Source organism: Podarcis melisellensis, assembly GCF_964234715.1.
Source record: "Podarcis melisellensis genome assembly, chromosome: 2".
Taxonomy (NCBI): domain Eukaryota; kingdom Metazoa; phylum Chordata; class Lepidosauria; order Squamata; family Lacertidae; genus Podarcis; species Podarcis melisellensis.
Genome location: NC_138529.1, coordinates 68403858 through 68427142, shown reverse-complemented (window position 1 = coordinate 68427142; position 23285 = coordinate 68403858). Strand labels below are relative to the sequence as shown.

The 23285-nt window shown below is 42.3% G+C and overlaps 1 protein-coding gene across 3 annotated transcripts in view; it reads left to right on the top strand.

The window, feature by feature from the left end:
* The window catches only part of IP6K1 (inositol hexakisphosphate kinase 1), a 30997-nt gene that overhangs the window by 1724 nt on the left and 5988 nt on the right, over positions 1-23285 (top strand). For 2 of the 3 annotated variants that reach the window (XM_081900335.1, XM_081900334.1), the window contains exons 2-5: positions 16520-16866; positions 19535-19745; positions 20076-20248; positions 21310-21485. In XM_081900335.1, the coding sequence (XP_081756461.1) occupies positions 16644-16866; positions 19535-19745; positions 20076-20248; positions 21310-21485 (783 nt within the window). In that variant the 5' untranslated portion in view covers positions 16520-16643. Of the gene's footprint in view, positions 1-2587; positions 2814-16519; positions 16867-19534; positions 19746-20075; positions 20249-21309; positions 21486-23285 lie in introns of those variants that run through there. The other variant, XM_081900336.1, reaches the window with a different exon arrangement.

Sequence of the window (23285 nt, the reverse complement as noted above, 5' to 3'; positions counted from 1 at the left end):
ATTGGTCCAGTTGCGACCATGTGGAGATCTCTGGATGCCAGGTTGGCGACTGACATCTCCATCTGTCTGGCCCCTCCAGCTTTCTTAGGCAGGTAAGCAGAAGAGCTTATTTACTGCATTCATATCTCACCTTTTTCTCCAAGGACTACATGGTTCACCTGTTCCTCAGTTAATCCCTACAACGACCGTGTGAGGTAGGTCAAGGGACTGTGACAGACTTCAAGGTCACCCAGTGAGCTACATGACTGAATGGGGAATCATTCCCCTGATTTTCCAGGACCTAGTCTGACACCCTGACTACTACACCACCCTGACTTCCTAGAGTACTTCTTCTGTGGGGCAGCTATATAAATTAAGTAGGTACATAAATATGGGGAAAGCAAAATGTTACTTAGAGAAGGATCTGAAATATTTTCCTTGAAGATTGAATTTGTTTTATTCTGAATTGTTTTATTTGTTGTTTCCATGTGTTGTAAATGGCTTTGAAATTTCCCCCCGTTAAAGTAGAAAGTGTTATAGAAATGAAATGAATAGTATTAATAATAAATTTCGCTGGGGGAGAAATGGTGCCTAGACATTCTGTTGTGGCGACTGTAGCCTAGGTTTAAGGTGCCGTTTGGCGATTAGCTTATATATCTGAGTTTATAACATTGTTTGAAGGATGGCATTGTGGTTGGATCTGTTAGTCCCTATGTGCTTTATCTGTGTAGCTGTGTTGTTACTGGATGTTATTAATTGGTTTCAATGTAAGTTTATTTGGATCCTTCCATGAAAAGAGTAACTAACAACTATGATAAATAAATTGACCCACCAACTTTTGTCTCTGGCCCCTCTCACTCCTGGCATATGGGCCCTGGAAAGTTGTCTATGAAGGAATGCAGGCTTTGGTCTGAAAAAGGTTCACAATCTCTATTCTAGTATATTAGTGTTTTCTCGCTTGCTATAACATTTGTTGTTTGTACTTAACATAGTAGCTTGAGCCATAATTCAAAATGTTGATGCAGGGGAGCTTGCACACTTAAGTTAAGCGGTTTTGCGTGGATACTCCAACCCTCTTGTATAGCCTTTAAGTTAATGCCTAGTTTTCTTACAGGAGGAAGTCAGTTCGCCTAAAATCAGCTGATGAATTTTGTTATACAAGCAAGAAAATGCCTACAGCGGAACCTATTTATAACTAGCTGTGTGTGTTAAATTTGCAGAGATACATGCATTCAGTAAATGATTGTGTCAGGAATCAAAGTTAAGATGATTGAAAGTATATTTCACTAAAAAATACACCAACAAGGAAATATTTAATGCTGCTTGAATGATCACTGCAGCTCAGTCAGTAGAGCATGAGATTCTTAATCTCAGAGTTGTGGGTTTAAGCCCCATGTTGGACAAAATATTTCTGCATTACAGGGGTTGGACTAGATTACCCTTATGGTTCCTTTCAACTCTACAATTCCATGATTCTATTATTTCTTGTAAAGTAACCTTTGCAGCCCAAGTACCATAGTTATTAACTACGATCTGCAGTTTTTAGTGCAGTGGGTACCTTGCGATTTGTATTTTATTCATCCTGAAAACTCATTTTAATTAGGTTAGGTTGATAACTTGGCAAAGAATTTAGGTTTCAGAAATATGAGTGCTTTTCATCAACTTGGATTTGGTATGAAGGTTACACTCAGACTTTTTGGATACAAACAAGCCATTGTAATGTAAGAGGAATGACTGCAATATGCTCTGCGTGTAGTTGCCTTTAGTGACTAACGAGTATATTGGTTTTCATCCAGTGTGCCGTGGTAACCCTGGGGTGTCTTGAATGATGGTCAGGGTGCCATGGGCAACACTGGCCCTCTGTCCTTCTTTCCTTCCTTCCCTCCCTCCTCTGATGCCCTCTCACATCTGCCTCCTAAAGGCTTGCACAGCTGTTCCCTGCAGCAGCCCTGGTTACAAGCTCCCCAGGTGAATGGTGCCTCTGGGGCTGACCAGGGGGTGCTTCCCAGGCCCCTGTGGGGCACTGTGAGGAGGCGTCTCTCTTTGAGGCAGGAGGGCAGCTCAGAGACCAGGGTTACCAGCAGCAGCTGCTGCCTAAAGGACTCCCAAGGAGAGGGGAGAGGAGAGGCGGCTCAGGGAACACTCCACAAGGGACGGTGTTTGAAAAAGGGTGAGAGGCTGCCAGCTCTGCAGGCAAGGGGTGACAAAACTGGGCTCCTGAGCCCCACAGGGCAGAAAGAATGTAACTGGTCAAAGGAGCCATGCACTGAAAAAGGTTGAAAACCTCTGAACTAGTATATCCCTCTTTTTGGTGGGAAGGAAGTCTGGTAGCATTATATGTGCTTCTACAGCCATAGCATCATTTTCCAAGCATATTTCAAGGTGCTGGTTCAAATCTACGTACCAGATGGGTAGGCCACATGCTAAACAGGTTGCCAGAACCCATGTGTTCTATCACAATGGGTTAGCCAATGGGAACTTCCTTTGACATGCAAATAGCAACTTGTCAGAATTGTGGCGGGCAAAGGAAGAGTTAAACTCCTCTCTGTGGTCCTAAGATAGTTTAGGTTCCTCTGTGGCTGCCATTTATGTAACCCCCCCCCCAAAAAAAAACCTCACCCATGCATGCTAACCATCATATTTTGTTTATCTCCGCTATCATTTAAAAACACTTCTCTTTGTTACTATCCATGTGTCATGTTGAAACAAAAAATGAGCATTAAAGGCTGATGGTGTTGCTTCTTCACAAGTTTGAATTCCTGAAAATTTATCAGAGCCAGAGAACATATTTCAGGAGTGTACAATTTTGGCTGGCTATGGAAAGTGGTGGGAAGGTAGGATTATCATTTTCTGTTTTTAACCAAGTTGTATTTTACAGTGGTACCTTGGGTTACAGACGCTTCAGTTTACGTGTTTTCGGGTTGTGCACTGCGCTAAACCTGGAAGTACCGGAATGGGTTACTTCCGGGTTTCGGCGCATGTGCAGAAGCGCCGAATCGTGATCCTCATGTGCGCAGACACGGTGTTGCGGGTTGTGAACGTGCTTCCCGCACGGATCACGTTCGTAACCCGAGGTTCTATTGTAATTGCATTTGCCTGAGATACTATAGCAGACATCCATGCGTCTTAATATATTGATAAACTTCCCAAGCCTCTGTGATAGAATGAGCTATAAATTAATCATTGGTGTTTTAGTGGGTCAGATGAAAGGTGAATCTTTTTGTAGTTATGTACCCTATGAGTTTAATGTGAGGCAGAAATTTGAGCATAATTGAGTTCTTGTTGACATTAAATTGTCTCTGCTTGGCTTTAAGCATTGGTTCCTACCTGTGCTTCCCTAAATTTTTGATAAAAGCTGCAACCCTAGCCTAAACTATCTTATGCTTTATCCTTCTTACTGTAAATTTCCACTGTTGTGTGCTTTTGCTTTCATTATACATATATATGCCTGAAAGCGTCTAAAGTAGTGCAGAAATGACATTGCTTACATAATTGGCCACAACAGTAATTCAATCATAGTCTCTGCTTAGGTGATGCCACTTCTATCTTCCCTGTATCAAGTGTTTGAACTCTGTAATTGGTACAGAATATGGGAGTCAAAATTCTGACTGGCATGTCTCATCTTGCTGATATTTCACCAATTATAAAAGAGTTCCACCGGCTACCTGTTTGCTTCTTAGCTGAATTCAAGGCCTGAATACAGTGGTACCTTGGGTTACAAACACTTCAGGTTACAAACACTTCGGGTTACAGACCCCGCTAACCCGGAAGTGGTACCTCGGGTTAAGAACTCTACCTCAGGATGAGAACAGAAATTGCTTGCCAGCGGCGTGATGGCAACAGGAGGCCCCATTAGCTAAAGTGGGGCCTCAGGTTAAGAATGGACCTCTGGAACGAATTAAGTTTGTAACCAGAGGTACCACTGTACTTATGTATAGAACCCATAATTGCTAATTTTAGTCTGTTTTGAGATTAATCTATTGCTTTTATTTTTTTATCTGTTTTTAATTGAATTTTGTTTTTGTTGTTTGAATACCATAATAAAGGGTGGAACTCAAATATTTTAAAAAATAACCGTAAATTATAAGGGTGTATAGAAGTTTGCAGTAACTTTCTAGTGTTTGAACTCCTTAATGAAGATCCATTGGAGGCTGTTTTCTGGAGACAGTGCAGACAAGACATTGTTATTGGGAAGATAATTGGTGCCAGATAAACGTGGATAGCCCATCGTGTTTAGGTGGGGCTTTTTCTTTTTGCAGTTTTCTTTTTAAAAATTGTAAACTGCTCTTGGACTGACTTGTAAGATAGGATAAATCTTAATTAAAATTGACATGAATTCATAGGCTGCTCCCTCTGTTTCCTAACAGTGTGACAAATATCAAAATAGAATTTACCAGCTGTTGGCCGCAGCATGCTTTTGTTGATAATATTTGAGTAAAATTTATAAAATTTGCTCTCAGTGCAATGCTCTTGAAGTGCCTATATCTTTTCTTGGTGTACATGAAGCTACAATCCTGTGCACACCTATTTAAAGCCTATTAGGTAGTATTCAGTGATGTGCTAAGTGAGGTATGGGGGCATAGAATGAGTTCCACATGAGCAGTGAGACTCCCCACTCCTCCCCTTGTGTGCCCCCCATCAGCGTTTGAAACTCCCATTGTTCTAGTGTGTTTTGTAACAGGGAATTTCATTAGCGCAAGCAGTTTCTGAGCTGTGGGCGCAGTACTGTGCTTAAGATTTCAGATTAAAACTGCACAGTGCTGAAGGAAAGGAGGACCCTTTTCTGCATCCCCACTTCCAGCCACTTCCTGAAGTCTGGAGAACAGACCCTCTTAAGAATATTAGGGGGCCGGGGCGGGCAGGGGAAGCATGGCTTTGTTTTTTGCAGTCTTCAGATGAGGACTAAAAAGGTAAAGGTAAAGGTACCCCTGCCCGTATGGGCCAGTCTTGCCAGACTCTGGGGTTGTGCGCCCATCTCACTCAAGAGGCCAGGGGCCAGCGCTGTCCGAAGACACTTCTGGGTCACGTGGCCAGTGTGACATCGCTGCTCTGGCGAGCCAGAGCTGCACATGGAAACGCCGTTTACCTTCCCGCTAGAAAGCGGTCCCTATTTATCTACTTGCACCCGAGGGTGCTTTCGAACTGCTAGGTTGGCAGGCGCTGGGACCGAACAACGGGAGCGCACCCCGCCGCGGGGATTCGAACCGCCGACCTTTCGATCGGCAAGCCCTAGGCGCTGAGGCTTTAACCCACAGCGCCACCCGCGTCCCCTATTAGATGAGGACTAGACCATGTGAAAAATGAACATACGATTTTAGCTGCAGTTCATTCATTTTAAGCTTTGTATTCTTGTTATAAAAAAGTGCACCTAGGCATTCCATTGTTGTGCCCATAACCTAAGTTTAAGGTGCCATTTAGCTCCTAGCTTTCATATATCAGTTTTTACACTGCCCCCATGTACCTCTTAAATCTGTTCCGGGGGTTTTTCCAACCCTCTGAAGACGCATAGCACAAGCAGCTCCCATTCTGTGCATGCAACAACTTAGTTGAATCCCACTCATTGAATACAGCGAGGACCCTTCTCTGGGTAACTTTGTCTAGAATTGGGCTGAATGTTATCTGACAGCAAGCCTCTCTCCATTTGAACATTTGTAACATGGCACCATTTCTGAAAAACAAAAGTTCTATTGGAAAGCTTTCTCAAAATATTGTTACTGAGCTTCTTTGTGGAAGGATCTAAGCTTTTAATCCATCATCACCTCAGAAGAGTAGGAGCAGAATCTATACTTAGAGTATAAGTTGGGACTGCAGGATGGAAATTTACTGAAAATTATTGCAAATTAGTGCGCTGAATAACACTGTACTCGCTGAAGATTGTGAAACTTGCAGACTCTTTGCCTCTTCTTCCTTCCACTTCTTCCCTGCCATTAATCTGGCACAATATATGTAACTTAGGAATCTTATAAAAAGTGAACATTATGCACAGAGTTTTGAGACACATTTCTGTGGAAGCAAAGAGCAGTAGAAAATTGTTTCATTTCCTGTTAGGAGTTATGCCAAGTCACTCGCATGGCCCTTTGGCAAAATTTGGGTCTTCCCACACAATGGCTTTGCTATGTCATGGCTTAAAGGCTGTTGTATAAATATGATGCATTGTGACTACCATAAGGACAAATTCTGCTCATGCTTGCAAAGAGACCAGACCTCTGAAATATCATTGGTTCTTGACTAATTTAGGAGTAAGAAAATACAAATGTTATATGTGAGAGGTGAGAGCAGGGCAGAGGGGAGAATAAGAGCACAGGAGTTTCCATAACTGTAACTGGAAGCATACGTTTTATAGATCCCCAGAATTGGAATCTCCTAAGAGAAAAAAATAGGTTACAGTTTGAACAGGTGTTTGGCTGGTGTCAGTTTTCTGTCTGTGGTTGCGGTGTGATTTGAGAGGTGATCCATACTGCTTCTTTTTTAAAAAAATTGCTGCCACATACTGTATTGTGGAAGTGCATGGTAAGGATGGCTGTCAGAAACTTTTCCAGTAGGAAAGAGACAAGAGATACAAAAAGTGGGGTATCACATGTGGCAATTGCTTTTTTTAAGGCAAAGAGAAATTGAAACCATACACAGAGCAAACATAGCTTTTGTTTCTCCAGCATAAAAGGGCAACAGCTTCTTGGTGACCAAGTCCTGGAGCAGTCAGACTGCAGTTGCAATTTGCCCCTTGCCACTTTGCTTTTAGCAAGCACAAGTATGCCAAATTCCACAGGAATAATAATAATAATTACTATTATTATTTATTTATACCCCGCCCATCTGGCTGGGTTTCCCCAGCCACTCTTAGAATCATAGAATCATAGAGTTGGAAGAGACCACAAGGGCCATCGAGTCCAACTCCCTGCCAAGCAGGAAACACCATCAAAGCACTCTTGACATATGGTTGTCAAGCCTCTGCTTAAAGACCTCCAAAGAAGGAGACCCCACCACACTCCTTGGCAGCAAATTCCACTGTCGAACAGCTCTTACTGTCAGGAAGTTCTTCCTAATGCTTAGGTGGAATCTTCTTTCTTGTAGTTTGGATCCATTGCTCCGTGTCCGCTTCTCTGGAGCAGCAGAAAACAACCTTTCTCCCTCCTCTATGTGACATCCTTTTATATATTTGAACATGGCTATCATATCACCCCTTAACCTCCTCTTCTCCAGGCTAAACATGCCCAGCTCCCTTAGCCGTTCCTCATAAGGCATCGTTTCCAGGCCTTTGACCATTTTGGTGGCCCTCCTCTGGACATGTTCCAGTTTGTCAGTGTCCTTCTTGAACTGTGGTGCCCAGAACTGGACACAGTACTCCAGGTGAGGTCTGACCAGAGCAGAATACAGTGGCACTATTACTTCCCTTGATCTAGATGCTATACTCCTATTGATGCAGCCCAGAATTGCATTGGCTTTTTTAGCTGCCGCATCACACTGTTGGCTCATGTCAAGTTTGTTGTCAACCAAGACTCCTAGATCCTTTTCACATGTACTGCTCTCAAGCCAGGTGTCACCCATCTTGTATTTGTGCCTCTCATTTTTTTTGCCCAAGTGCAATACTTTACATTTTCCCCTGTTAAAATTCATCTTGTTTGTTTTGGCCCAGTTCTCTAATCTGTCAAGGTCGTTTTGAAGTGTGATCCTGTCCTTTGGGGTGTTAGCCACCCCTCCCAGTTTGGTGTCATCTGCAAATTTGATCAGGATGCCCTTGAGTCCATCATCCAAGTCGTTGATAAAGATGTTGAATAAGACCGGGCCCAAGACAGAACCCTGTGGCACCCCACTAATCACTCTTCTCCAGGATGAAGAGGAACCATTGATGAGCACCCTTTGGGTTCGGTCAGTCAGCCAGTTACAAATCCACTGAGTGGTAGCATAGTCAAGACCGCATTTTACCAGCTTCTTTACAAGAATATCATGAGGCACCTTGTCAAATGCCTTGCTGAAATCAAGGTAGGCTACATCCACTGCGTTCCCTTCATCTACCAGGGTTGTAATTCTGTCAAAAAACGAGATCAGGTTAGTCTGACATGACTTATTTTACAGAAATCCATGCTGACTATTGTATGTTGTACAGTACAATACAGTAAATAAGTGAGGGCAAATGGGTAGTGAAGAGAGACTGGATAATTTTTTTGTTTATCTGTGTGCTGTGGGAGGGAGAAAGCAGATATTGTCTCAGGCAAGCAGGAGAGTGGTAAGAAGACTGTATTATCTGTGCTCATCTGCCTGTTCCTTCAGTATAGCTTGAGTCAAAATTCTAAGAAGTGATTCACTTGGAAAGAATAGTTATTTGCCCCTGCTAAGTCACTAACTGCGCAGATAATGCAATTTACCACTGGTGTCTTATTGATTGGCACCAGTTTTATGCTAATGTATCTTAAGTATGTGCCAGAGGTAGTTCCTCTTTGTTTTGTGTTTTGCTTTACTCTAGTAAATGTGTACATCTATTGCATTGTGCCCAGTGAAGCTTCTGAGCTTATACAAAAGCACAGAATGTTAGTTGTTCAGGGAACTTAACGGTTTGCAGTTCAGTTCCTTTGAGGGAATTGTCAATATGGCTGTAGTTACAAACTTTACAAGGGACAGACTGGGTTCTTGGGGTGTAGAGGCTAGGTTTAAGAATGATGGTGATCAGGGAATGGATTGAGAAAAAGGAACCTTCAGGAAGTGCCAGGTTGCTATGTTAGATGAGATTGGGACCTGAGACAAAAAGGGACTAATCAGAGAGACTGCTCCAAAGAAACTACTCAGCATTTAAGACCAGGAGACACTCGGTGCTGTTGAGGGAGAAAGGAGCATTAGGTCAAGACACGGTGGTTAAAAAAAGTGGTTGCTGGCTCTACAGCCTAAACGTGAATACAGTGGTACCTCGGGTTACATACACTTCAGGTTACATATGCTTCAGGTTACACTTCCCTACTCCCCTTCCTTGGTTTTTTATACAAACATTTTCAAACTATTTCCTCCTTAACTCAACTTCCTCCTTAACTTGTAAAAAGTGCCGATTCTGCCAATCAAAGTGGTTGAGTGGACACATGTGGGGTAAGGTGATCTCATAGATGACCTAGTTCCACTCAAAGCTTTGCAACAACCTCACTCTACTCACCCACCTGCCAAGTCCAGTTACCTGCACATTAATGGTGATGTTACACAGACTCGGCTTCGGCGATTCAGGATTTACGCCATTATCAAAGTCCCTTAGCTGGATGACCAAATGATATGACTTCTGCTTTTCATAATCCAGTGGTCCCAACACATAGAGCTCACCTGTGCCACAAAGATAAAATTGTGCATTTATTCTACAGTGGTACCTCGGGTTACATACGCTTCAGGTTACAGACTCCGCTAACCCAGAAATAGTGCTTCAGGTTAAGAACTTTGCTTCAGGATGAGAACAGAAATCGTGCTCTGGCGGCACAGAAGCAGCGGGAGGCCTCATTAGCTAAAGTGGTGCTTCAGTTTAAGAACAGTTTCAGGTTAAGAACGGACCTCTGGAACAAATTAAGTACTTAACCCGAGGTACCACTGTAAGGGAATTCTACAAATTATGACTTCAGTTGTCACTGTAGCATTGTAACATGGCAACCCTAAGTGGGCAGCATGCACCTGAAAGTCATGAATGAATGAATTTCATATTGATTTGGACTAACCAGCCAGTTCTTTGGTTGCAGTCTTCTTTCTGCTTTTGCACTTTATTTGTGGCAGCAAAACCTTGGCACAAAGAGTGCCTGCACCACAGAGAACAGGGCTGTGCTACAGTGCAGGGCAGGTGGGATGAGTCACTTGAAGTGTGCTTTGTATTATACTTTCTTTTACAGGCACCACCAAACTCAGCCCTTCATCTGTTTTGGGACTACATCATCCCTGACCACTGATCCTGTTAGCTAGGGATGGTGGGAGTTATAGTCCCAAAACAGATGGAGGGCCGAGTTTGGGGCTTGCCTGTTATTTTAGAAGAAGAGCAAAACTATGGCTGCAAAGAATCTACTTGTTAGCAGACTTCCTCCAGCCCATATATACTTGAAGGCTTTTTTGATCTGAGCAACCCTCACTAAACTGACACTTGCTCGTGTAATCAAGTTTATGACCACAAAATATATCCACACTTTTGAGAGAATTATTATTATTATTATTATTATTATTATTATTATTATTATTATTACTATTTATACCCTGCCCATCTGGTCTAGTAGTAGGCCAGAAATTAAATGCTTTACAAAGTCTATATAGCTGTTATTAACTTGAAATGCAAGAGAAATAATTAAAGAAATAAGCACTAGAAGAAGAGCAACAATCACTTAAGTGGTGAATTGCACTGTCATTTCTGCTGTTGGTTTTTCTTCATGTTTGGCCTTGAAGTAAAAAGAGAGAGTACTGGCAGTCTTCTGAAATTCTTTGTAGTAGTTTCTGCAGCTGTGGTGAAAATTCTTTCTTTTTTGAAATAATATTTGTAAATGCTTTGTAAATTACAAAGATTGCTGTAGAGATCCATATATTGTCAATTGACATGTGTGTCTATAGTGAAAGGGGTGCTTGGAAAAAATGCAGCTTAAGGATTATAAACTGTAGGGTTCTTCCACCAGTAAGATGATATTGAATTTTGGGATTTGGACTGCTCTACTGGGTTTAACAAACTGAAATACGAGACACTTATCTGTTCCATTACCTCTCTTGAGCCAGAGTCTCCAAGCTCCTCATTTTATTATGCAGAACTGCGTGTTCAGTGTTTCAGATTGCATTGAAGTAGACCTTTAGGAACCATAGGATTGACAGATTGAATGGTATTTGTTGGCTATACCATAAGTGGCTGCTTTGAACATTATTTTTGCCATGTTGTATGGATAGTTGACAATTTTATCTAGTCTGTTCTTCACTGTCCAGCATATTTTCTGTCAGTTTTAATATTTGCAGGAAATACTGACGTCTACAGGGATGCGGGTGGCGCTGTGGGTAAAACCTCAGCGCCTAGGACTTGCCGATCGCATGGTCAGCGGTTCGAATCCCCGCGGCGGGATGCACTCCCGTCATTCGGTCCCAGCGCCTGCCAACCTAGCAGTTCGAAAGCACCTCCGGGTGCAAGTAGATAAATAGGGACCGCTTACCAGCAGGAAGGTAAATGGCGTTCCGTGTGCTGCGCTGGCTTGCCAGATGCAGCTTGTCACGCTGGCCACGTGACCCGGAAGTGTCTGCGGACAGCGCTGTTTCCCGGCCTATAGAGTGAGATGAGCGCACAACCCTAGAGTCTGGCAAGACTGGCCCGTACGGGCAGGGGTACCTTTACCTTTACCTACTGATGTCTAGACTTCATAACTTTCTTCTGCAGGAAATAAGAAACATAATCTTACATCTTTTCTGGGTTTCTAAAAATTAGTAAAGACAGGAGGAAGATGTATGCTGCTGCTTTGCATTTCGCTCCTGAAATTATTTTCTGAGACTGCCTCCTATAACAGATTTCCACTTTACTTTGATATTAAACAACAAACATTGACTGGTGTGTGAATTGAAACAAAATACCCCTTAAGTCTTACTTCCTATTATTATGTGTCTCAGTGCTCTGTTACAAAGCTCTAAAATTATTTTCACTCGTTGTTGTTTAGTCGTGTCCGACCCTTCGTGACCCCATGGACCAGAGCACGCCAGGCACTGCTGTCTTCTACTGCCTCCCACACTTTGGTCAAACTCATGTTGGTAGCTTCGAGAACACTGTCCAACCATCTCGTCCTGTTGTCCCCTTCTCCTTGTGCCCTCAAATCTTTCCCAACATCAGGGTCTTTTCCAGGGAGTCTTCTCTTCTCATGAGGTGGCCAAAGTATTGGAGCCTCAGCTTCAGGACTGTCCTTCCAGTGAGCACTCAGGGCTGATTTCCTTCAGAATGGATAGGTTTGATCTTCTTGTAGTCCATGGGACTCTCAAGAGTCTCCTCCAGCATCACAATTCAAAAACATCAATTCTTCGGCGATCAGCCTTCTTTATGGTCCGGCTCTCACTTCCATACATCACTCCTGGGAAAACCATAGCTTTAACTATATGAACCTTTGTCGGCAAGGTGATGTCTCTGCTTTTTAAGATGCTGTCTAGGTTTGTCATTACTTTTCTCCCAAGAAGCAGGCGTCTTTTAATTTTGTGACCACTGTCACCATCTGCAGTGATCATGGAGCCCAAGAAAGTAAAATCTCTCAATGCCTACATTTCTTCCCCTTCTATTTGCCAGGAGGTGATGGCCCCAGTGGCCATGATCTTAGTTTTTTTTTTTATGTTGAGCTTCAGGCCATATTTTTCTCTCTCCTCTTTCACCCTCATTAAAAGGTTCTTTAATTTCTCCTCACTTTCTGCCATCAAGGTTGTGTCATCTGCATATCTGAGGTTGTTGATATTTCTTCCGGCAATCTTAATTCCGTCTTGGGATTCATCCAGTCCAGCCTTTGAAAGAAAATTAATGAATTTTATTTTCCTTGATGTGATTAATTTTTGTCTGCACAGTTCTTGTGATACTAATTTTATTTACTGGCTTTCTTTAAATAAGCTGTTTACTTTTAAAACCTCTCTCAAATATGGGATGGGAAGTGCTGGTACAGCTGTTGGTGAATCACTATTATACCTCTGCTCCACAATGGTATTTCTCCTAAGTGTTCAAGCAGAGGGAGATCTCTCTTCAGTGTAAGCTAAGCATCACACCAGCTGTTGCTGAATACAGGGTGATCTGACCTCTCTTTTATTTCATGAAAAGCTTTATGTAGAATGTACACATTTAATGCACATTAATATCATTTGCACAGCTTTATACGTCAAATTACTTTCATTATGCTTATCTTACAATTTAACTCCCAACCCCATCCAGTTTCAAAGTATTACACGATCTCCCTCCATTTCCTTGAAATCATTTCTTTGTCTTAGATACTGAATTATCAGGACCCAGCTGCTCAAATAACTTCTGTTTGATACTATATCTGTTGTAATTGGTCTACTGTAGGAAGACATTGATTGCTTTTCTGTGTTTACAAAGAGCAATGTAGCTATTGTGATCATTTATTTTAAAATATTTTTTTCAATTGATACACAGCTCTTGATAAAATTAGCATATAGTCCACGGGCTTTAATTTTACTCTGAACTGAACTGAACTGAAATAGTTCATCATTTATTCCTAATGCTATCTTCTAGTATCTGGCGGTTGTTGGGTTTTTTTGCATATTCTCACCACATATGATAGAAGTCTCTGTTATAGCTCTTCCAAATTTTGCAGGCTGCTAAACACCATTGTGAATTAATTTTGAATCAGATTTCTTTAAAGCAGACTGTCACTGAGAAGTGTGAGCCTTTTGTATAAAGGCATGTCTCCATCTCCTCTGGGACCTAACTCTGTAGTTTTCTATTCCACTTCCCCAGATGAACTTTTCTATCCATTTTCTGAGTGTTTAGTGATTTCACATAAAATTCATTGTTTTTCATTTGCTAACACTAAATTTTCAGATTCTGTGTTTTCTTAAATACCGTATTTTTCGCTCTATAAGACCACAAGACGCACCTAGTTTTTGGAGGAAGAAAACAAGGAAAAAAATATTCTGAATCTCAGAAGCCAGAATAGCAAGAGGGATCGCTGCGCAGTGAAAGCAGCAATCCCTCTTGCTGTTCTGGCTTCTGGGATAGCTGCGCAGCCTGCATTCGCTCCATAAAACGCACACACATTTCCCCTTACTTTTTAGGAGGGAAAAAGTGAGTCTTATAGAGCAAAAAATACGCTAGTCTTTGAGGTAAGTTGCCACAATTTTGTCCCTTTTACAATCGTACTGTGGAGTGCTGGCAAAAGCTAATGGTGATTTTAGTCCAAAATATCTGGAGAGTGCAAGGTTGAGGTGACTGGCATAGACAATAGGACCTTGGAAGAAATTTTGTTCTTCTAGCTTAAGAAATGGTGAAAACTGTGTTTGACTGACAGCCTCACTTTGCTAGCATCTTGTGCTCTCTTCTTTTTTCTTTCCTCATCAGATGTTCTCCCTCTTCCCCCAAAACTCCAAATTCACCAGTTTCTAATCCATAACCTCCTTATCTCAGGTTTTAGATGATACCCGCTTAACACTTCCTGTCTTCAGTTATGTTTAGATGTCAGGAGGAATGGGCTCTGTCAGCAGTTACCAATTATTTGTTGACAGCCTTATGATCCACTAAAGTAGAATTTGATCTCCTGTGACACATAAATACTCATAAACTGTTTCAGATGTAGTTGAGACAGTGCTGGTGCCAGGCTATTTTGTGCCCTAGGCAAGGCTAACTATTTGCACGTACACCTCCCCCCCCCAATTGTTAACTTCAGTTTTCAAAAAACAGGGGGAATGAAAAGCACAAAACTTGAAACTGCTAAATTTATTTTAAATTGCTAGAATAAGTACAGTGGTACCTTTGGTTACGTACTTAATTCGTTCCGGAGGTCCGTTCTTAACCTGAAACTGTTCTTAACCTGAAGCACCACTTTAGCTAATGGGGCCTCCTGCTGCTGCCGCACAATTTCTGTTCTCATCCTGAAGCAAAGTTCTTAACCCGAGGTACTATTTCTGGGTTAGCGGAGTCTGTAACCTGAAGCGTATGTAACCTGAAGCGTATGTAACCCGAGGTACCACTGTAATGCAACCATCTTTGATTATCTTCCTCAAATACAAAAAGTGTTTTAGCACACAAATCATTGTGAATAATTTTGTGAATTTTATTGTTAAAAATTTAAGTCTCTTAAACGTTTCAATTTCAGGCACATCATCACTTACAGTTGGCTAAGTTAGCTGAGGGTAATGAGGGTTGTAGTGGTTCAGCATTTGGATACAAGGTTGAAGAACATTGGATTAAAATACCTTTTGAATTTTATGTTGTGATTAGAGTAGTATCTTCATTCCTGGGCTGCAAGCTGATATTCGTTGCCGATGCCAAAGTTTTGAGTGCTCAGTAGATCAGGTTCTGTAAGCTCCTTTGAAGGTGTGTGTATGATACTTGATAAACAACTGAGCAGTTGCTAGTGTATGTAGTGACCTGTAAAAAATGCCAGTGCCAAATGACCCCCTCATCCCGATTGCCACTTATTCTGTAAATGTGCTTATTGACTCGTTCATTCACTGTTCCATATCAGTCGTATGAAGATATTTCACCAACTGACAGCCAGCTAAAAACTGGTACACATATAGCTTGTAACATTTTGATTGCTGGAGAAACCTAAAAATGGCATACAAACCACTGCTGTTAAACTTCGGAGGTTAAGCCTACCTCATAATATTGGTCATTAGTCATTCACATAGTGAGCTAAGTAGATGGATGAAATGTGAAACGATGGGAGCTTTTTCATCACATACTCGAAAGGAGCCTCTTTTGGGGGAAGGGAACATTTAGGTTCTAGCCAACCATGTGAGTCTGAAAAATGGGTAAGGCCTTACATACGTCCCTCTTCATTTGCTTTAACAAGTTCCCTACCTGGCAACGAGGGAAGAGGGACATATCTATGCTTGCAGAATGCAAACTGTGTCCAGTAGCTTAATATAAGCCATAGATAAACAGAACAGCTATCACAAGTGCATCCTCGCCTGAGGCCATGAGACTTTCCAAAGTAGTGCCCTTACTAATCGGCTTTACACAAGATCACTGGCCAAATTAGAGCTCTGCAGAAGCCACCAATCTGTTTGGCAGTTAGACTTGACTGAAATCATTTTTGTCTACCTCAGTCATCTTCTATTTTAGCCTCCTGTTGGAATATCAAAAGCATGCCCTTACTGTGAAAGGGGAGGTGAAGCATGCACCTCTCAGGGCAACTTTGGGGCACAGTTGGCTCAATCTGTTTTGTAAAAAGCGGGGGACTTTCAAAAATTATATCAGAAGCTTGTCAAAAACATACTCATGAAATTCATATTATAAACCAAGGCTTGAGAGGCAGTTTGCAAGCTCCTTGCTCTTCTGTGTTTATGCTTTGCTTGTTAGTAGCAAATGGTAGACCTAAAACATTGACCTTTCCCTTTCTCCTCATGACTGATTAGTGTTTCCCTTATCACATCACCTAACATGCAACAGTTGCATCTTCAGTGATGAAAGCCTACTGTTTATTTTGAAATGCATTTTCTTCCAGTTATTCAGTGAACCTTTTTCTACAACTTAACTGCCAGTTCAACATTTATGTGAATTGAAGGATGCTTTATTGGGGACAAGTACATGAGATGGCTCAAACAGAAGGCATGGGATGTTGTTGAACTAATTCCTTGCTGGCACAGAGGAGTGATGCTTTAAGTAAAGGATGGGCTTACCTTATTAAAAGATCTAGATTGCTCTGAATAGCTGGTAGGTCATTGCTCTTTCTTGGTTTTGGTCACAAACCTCTTAAAAAATTATTGTCTTGTCAAGATCATTGATAAAATACAGAAGTGTGTAAAAAGAATACTGCATGTGTGTATTTGTGTATAACTCATAGCTACATGGTAGACTTTGTACTGGGACTGATGCAAGTGGCCACTGGCTAAGTTTTATGCAATCTTCTCTCTTTTGCAGACCATTGGCACATGCTTTCTTACTAAGACATCTGAGTGGTAGAGATTTTGCTCCTTGAGAAACTCCTCCTTCCACCCCATGCAGCTCACCCCCAGCTCCAAGTGTGCGACTGGTGCCCTACGCAATGTGTGTTTGTCAAACCATGGAGGTGGGGAAGCATGGCAAGAACGCATCCCACACAGGAGGCCGAGGGGTCCTTCTGGAGCCTTTCATCCATCAGGTGGGCGGCCACAGCAGCATGATGCGCTACGATGACCACACTGTGTGCAAGCCTCTCATCACCAGAGAACAGCGCTTCTATGAGTCCCTGCCTCCAGAAATGAAGGAATTCACACCTGAGTACAAAGGTAAGCTCCCAAAATCTTTGGAGAATCTCATTTAAATCCAGAGCATTTTAGTGTATCTGGAGGGCACTCTTCTATCAATAATAATAATAATAATAATAATTAATAATAGATTATTTCTACCCCGCCCATCTGGCTGGGTTTCCTCAGCCACTCTGGGCGGCTTTCAATAGAACCTTAAAAACAGAATAAAACGTCAAACATTAAAAACTTCAACTGTGCTGTGAATGTATACATAGTGTGATGTCCTACAAATTAGTTCTGTTAGTTCAAGTACTTCTGGCTGCACAACAGAAAAGTCCCCTCTTCTTCCCGCATGCGTCATAAAACTATCCTGAAGGCTCCCCCAATCTGATCTGAGGGTGTGCCGGGAGAGAAGAGGGAGAGAAGTTCCATTGCACAAATTGAAATCTAATGAAACTATTTCATTACATACTATCCATAAGATCACTGTGAAACTTTCCCATGTATTTTCAGACAATGCATGGATGAGAACAATTCGTTTATATGCTTAGGCAGTCATAAGATCTCATTAATGGCATTGCTGGCTGGCAGTACTTCTAAAGCCCAGTTGTGTTTAGTTTCAAAGTCATATAAGCCCTACATAGTTCACTTGGACTTACTTCCTGGTAACTGTGCACAGGATTCTAGTCTTAAGTCTGGCTTATATCCTTTGAATCTCATAGTGGAGTGGTCCAGTGACCATCGTCTCCTGGAGAAAGTAACATATGAGGCACTAAGACCATGCTGCTTTCTGGTGGGAATTTGTGCAAGTATGGCAACTAAAAAACAAGACTTTGAGGCAATGTGCATTTTCCCCTCCCTATAATTTTGGACACAAAACTGTTCTGCATGGAGGATTCTGATGTGTATTAACTGGTCCTTACTTGTGTAGTTTCAAATGAGTCTTAAGAGAGAAATTTCTTTTTCACATCACCTCTTTTGCCATATATTGAAAGAGTTAGTTTTCTAACTTTAAAACGTAACCATTCCATCTTAGTAAGTTTTCCTTGTAGCTGCCACTTGGAGCTTAGGCTTTTCTAGAGTTTCTTTCACCTGGGACACCATATTGGCTACTCCTGCTATTAGCAAGTCCTAGATCTCCCACAATAGGACTGAACCTGCCAGGTTGGGCTTTAGGGCCCTGTCAGTTGTCAAGGCAGACGCAGCACCGTGAGATGCAAATAAATCCCATGGTGCATTGCAGCATCTCTGTCCTGCCTTTGGTAAGTCTTGCATGCATCTGATGTTGCTCCCAACCTTGCTGATTGAGCACCTTCTTTGATTCCCACCCCCCCTCTTTTGTATATGTGTTATAATCTTATCTGTTTTCATTTGTGTTTCTGCCTCTGTTTTGGCTGTCTGGTTCTTTAAAACTACTTAGCCCTGAGAACACCTTGCACAGCCTTATGGTACTAGAATGTACATATCTACGCCAAGTCACTCCATTGATTTATGTGGGATTTACAGGTAATGCTTTATAGGATTGCAGCTGTGATAACTTAACAACAAGCATTTGTTATTTGCAAAAGTTGTGAGGGCTTGGAAATGTTGTTTGGAAGGTGGGGCAATTGTAGTAGTCTGCTGCTGTACTTTTAATGCAGAGGCTATAAAGCTGTTGATACTAAATAAATTCTGTGTTTAATAAAACACAGAAGCCTGTCACAGAAGAAAACAATCTGCCCCATGTTATAGCAAAAGAGGGTGACTCTTCTTTAATAATATGTTGCTCTTAAATGGATCAGAAGATCAGGCACATTTTTCTATTACTGCTGTTGGGAAAATGTAACAAGGAAAGCCAGTCTTAATTTCAATTCACGTACAACAAAATTCAATTTATACTGAAATAGCCTTTTCCACAAGAGAAAATAGGTTGCATCTCAGCCTGGAGTCATTCCAGTTAATATTAAGAAGCTGTGCCAGAAAATGGACAAGAGTGACTTATGAATGCACTCTTTGGGCACAGAATATGCAGATAATGGCTAGAGCTAAGCCTATACTAGATGTGCTTATATACTTAATGTGCCTTCATGGGACAAACTCTTGACTCCAAAATACATTTCACAGTTATTTTTATTTACCATCAGAATGTCATTTCTACCCTGTATTTCTCCTTTTTGAAACGGAGGTGGTTTGAAAAGGGAACCTTTGAAAGCCTATAATTTGAAACTCAGTGTTTTCAAGATACTATACCATGCTCATTTTATTTACCTGTGTAGTAAACTTTTACTTATAGAAACTATTACTGTTGCATCAAGTAGACCAGAGACAGTCATATATTCTCAAGGGCCACTCTGTTACATACATGTTGCATACAAAATCCAAAAGAGTGGTAACTTTATAAAGTGTATAATTTTTCTTTCTTGCACATAATCCTCTCCCCCCCCCCCAAAAAAGTGCATCTGGCCAATTCCTCCTGCCCAAACACCATAATTGATCCATCTTCTGGATACACCATTGATGTGACAATAGCTGCTTTACACACAAACAAACAAACACACAGACACACACACACACAGAGAGAGAGAGAGTCCATCCTATGGTTTCATTTTGTTTTTCTCCCTTACATGGTCCTTGGCAACAACCTCTTAGAGTGCTAGTTTTTGTGGCTGTTACCTAGCTACTAAGAAATTTCATGTGAGGAATGCCACATGTGGCTTGTGTCTGGCAGGTGTGGTGTCTGTCTGTTTTGAGGGAGACAGTGATGGCTACATTAACCTGGTAGCATACCCCTACGTGGAGAGTGAAGCCTTGGAGCAGGAAGATGTACCAGAGAGGGACCAGCCACGTCGCAAACACTCTCGCAGAAGCCTCAACAGGTCTGGCAGTGGCAGTGAGCACAAAGAGGAGAGAGCAGGACTGGCCAGTGACACATCAGAAAGGTACCATGTATTTCAGTTGTTTTTCATTAGTTCAGACATAGCTTTTCAGAAGTTGCTTCCCTTAAACAACATTTCACTCCCTTTTTTGGCAAAATGTTCCCCAGTAAAGATACTGTAATCTTGTACATGCTCGCTGGACATCTATTTCCTGAGATAACAATTATGCAAAGAAGGCTCTCATACTGCAAGTATGAGAATGGTGCAGAATGCCCCCATCTCCTACAGAATTACTCTTGCAAAGCAACTAAATTTAGTAGCCCAAATGCTAATCTCTGTTGTAATCTAATTCCTAGCAAAGCTCTTATTTGTGATACCATATTGTGCCAACAGCTTCCAGGACACGAAGAGCCTCAAGAGCTGGCATTCAGATGTTCCATTTCAGATGCTAGATGGAAATAGCAGCGTGAGTTCTGAAAAGATCACATTTAACCCGTGGAGTCTGCGTTGCCACAAGCAACAGTTGAGCCGCATGCGCTCAGAGTCCAAGGAACGTAAGCTCTACAGTATCCTCCTAAAGGCATAGTGTGTACTGACTGCATGCTCACAAGGTCTTTGTTGGGGACTAAGAGGAGTGGCTGACTGCCACTGTCATCTGTTTGTTTTGGGAGGCAGTGGAAGAGTGCGCCTTCGGGGGTGACTGACACCCTGCCAGTAAACCCTGCTTGGAGCATTTTCATCTTTAAAAGACCTACCCTGCCCTGGTAGCCTGAGTTGTGAGTCGGCATAACTAGTGTTTTTCTGTGGCCTTCAGTCTATGGTTACCAGATTTTTTTCAGTGAATCTGAGGACACTTTTTTTGCAGCAGCCAAGGGATTAAAATACCGTGGCATCCAGATTATTAGTAGGAAGCATCATTTTGTAAACATATGTAGTTTCCATGGCAACCAGATCCAGGTTCCTTGGTTATGGATGGAGGGTGGGTAGTGGGGCGGCCAAGGTTCAGCCCAAGTGCCTATCAGCTGCTCCGGGAGGCTTTGAGTGACCAGGGGGTCGGGTGTAAGCATAGTTTGGGCGTGTGCTGCTTGCTGCCTGGGGCTTGCCTTGCGCACACAGACATTGTCAAAGCTGCCAACGCTGTAACAGCCGCCACTCTCTGGGCATAAATCGGGAAACATTAATTAGAATCTGGGGTCATTCCGGAGACAGATTAGTGAATCCAGGGACATCTGGTAACCCTACTTCAGTCACTGTTTTCTTGTTTGGCCACCTCCTGTAGCCCAGCACCAGGACCCAAATATCAGTTCTGGAGTGGAAAGTCTGCTCTTGCTTTAAAAATGGGAGCTTTTCTTCTTATGGTATTAAACTAGGCGTTCTCTTCCTTGGCTTGTCCCCTGCCCCTGAAGATGAAATGCTTGTTTCTTCCTTTTATCATTGGGGGTGGAGGTTTCATATATTTGTTTTTGTTCTTTCCTGTCTTGTTCTCTTTTTTGTCAGACTTAAGATCTTTACCAGTGCATTTTCTGGAATGAAAGAGAGGGGTCTTAGAATTTCTGTAGAAACCAATTAAAGCAGTTCTAGGAATGCTGAGTTTAAAGAAACAAATTTACCTTTACTGGCTCCTTAGAATTCCTTTTACTGGAGAACGTGGTACACCATTTCAAATTTCCCTGTGTGCTTGACTTGAAAATGGGGACCAGGCAGCACGGGGATGATGCATCTGAGGAGAAAGCTGCTCGGCAGATGAAGAAGTGTGCCCAGAGCACCTCGTCCACACTAGGCGTACGGGTTTGTGGAATGCAGGTACCGTATAAGCTGCTAGCAAAACTTCTGTTGCATGATTTATATCCAGGGCTGATACCTTCCTGTGCAAGGGGGCGTGTAATAGTATTTGGCAACTGCTTAGAATACAGAGAATCTCTGCTATGTGTGTGTAAAGGGAATTGGGTTGCTCTAGGCAACATTGTCTGGCTAAACCTTTCCCTAGCTGGACAGCCCTTTCTCCGTGGCTGTGTCAGTCACTGGCAGAATCCGTCAGTGGGCGTTTCCTGAACTTCTTCCAGCATAAAAGCTCTTTGACACCAAGTCTCCACCTAGCCTCCCTGCGCGGAAGTTTTCTGCGCAGAGTGGGCGTGGCCAGCGGAGGTCCTGGGCTCTCCCCGCTGGTCTCTATGGAAGAGTCTTGGAGCCATCTCTCCGAAGTCCCTGCTCCCCTTTCTTCCTGGTGTCACGCTGATTTCCTTCCTCAGAGGAAGTGTTCCCTCTCTCCCTACTGGGACCTTCTCCTTGCATCGCTAGGCTGCCTTACCTCCACTCTGGGCTCCGATGGCAGTTCCCTGACAGTGTATAATTTATAATAATATAGTCTCTCTCCCACAAATGCACATTTCTAGTCTTCATAGAGAGGTTTGAAAACTTTCCAGCATTGACTGCAAAAGGCTTCAATATCTGCCCTCTTTGTCAAAGTGTGACATTATCCCCCATGTTCAGGTATACAATTAAGCGGGGGGCGGGGATTGGAGCAGTGCCTAGCAGTCATTAGTATAAAGTGATTTACAATGCACTCCTATGCAGATCTACTCAGAAGTAAATCCCATTGACTTTAATGAGGTTTATTGCAATATAAGTGGGTATAGGACTGCTGTCTTACTTCCCGGTTAGCATAGGGCTGCACTTTGGTGTGTGGAGTTGGTGGCAAATATTACCAGCTGCTTAATAGCAAACAGTCTTGATGTGTCATAGTGAGCTTCCTTAGCTTTGAACTGTGGATAACATAGGCAACTCACCTGGTAGTGCTCACATGCTAGTAAATGGAATAGCGCTCCTTGGGGTGTAAGACTTACTCTGAGGTTATTAAGCTATGATCCTTGAGGAACCAAGGTAATATTAGGATGCTAGGCTTGGACATAGGAAAATGTCTCTCTTTCTCAGATACATATATATTTGAAACCCAGTAATGGGCAAGGCTGAACAGAAGTTTCAACAATCTTGAAACCATATGGGGCTCTTTTGTTCAAATGGGTGGTGACACCTTGCACAAAAAAGCACAGAACATCTGCATTGGTCAGGGTGTCAGATAGGTGTCCCTTGCTTTGAGTGTTGTAGATAACTCTCCTGTTGGTTTAGCATGCCTTCATAGCATGGATGCTGGTGCCCCCTGCTGGATGGTGGTCATTTGAAATGTGTACCTTGCTTTTATTAAAATATCCTACTAATTTTACTGACACCCATGATTCTGCATCAAGCTGCATTTGGACTTATTTTGAAGGAAATGTTGATTTCTGTGACTTGAGCCACCTTGAGTCCCATCAAGAAAAAAGGCGGGGTATAAATAAATGTAATAATAATTATAATTTTGCTCAGGTCAGGGTGTTTTATTCAGCAACACGGGTGCTCCAAACAATTATTGTTTAACACAAGGCATTTAGCCAGCCTGGAATTTTCTTTTGGGCTACTTTATCCAGCAGGGTGTTATGCAGTGTCCAGTTATACTGTATCATATTTAGGAAGGAAGTTGAAGAGACTTTTCTCTTATATGGGAGTACCCTAGCTTCCACCCATATCTAACACCTTGCCAGCATAATGTACAATCTTTCAGAATTC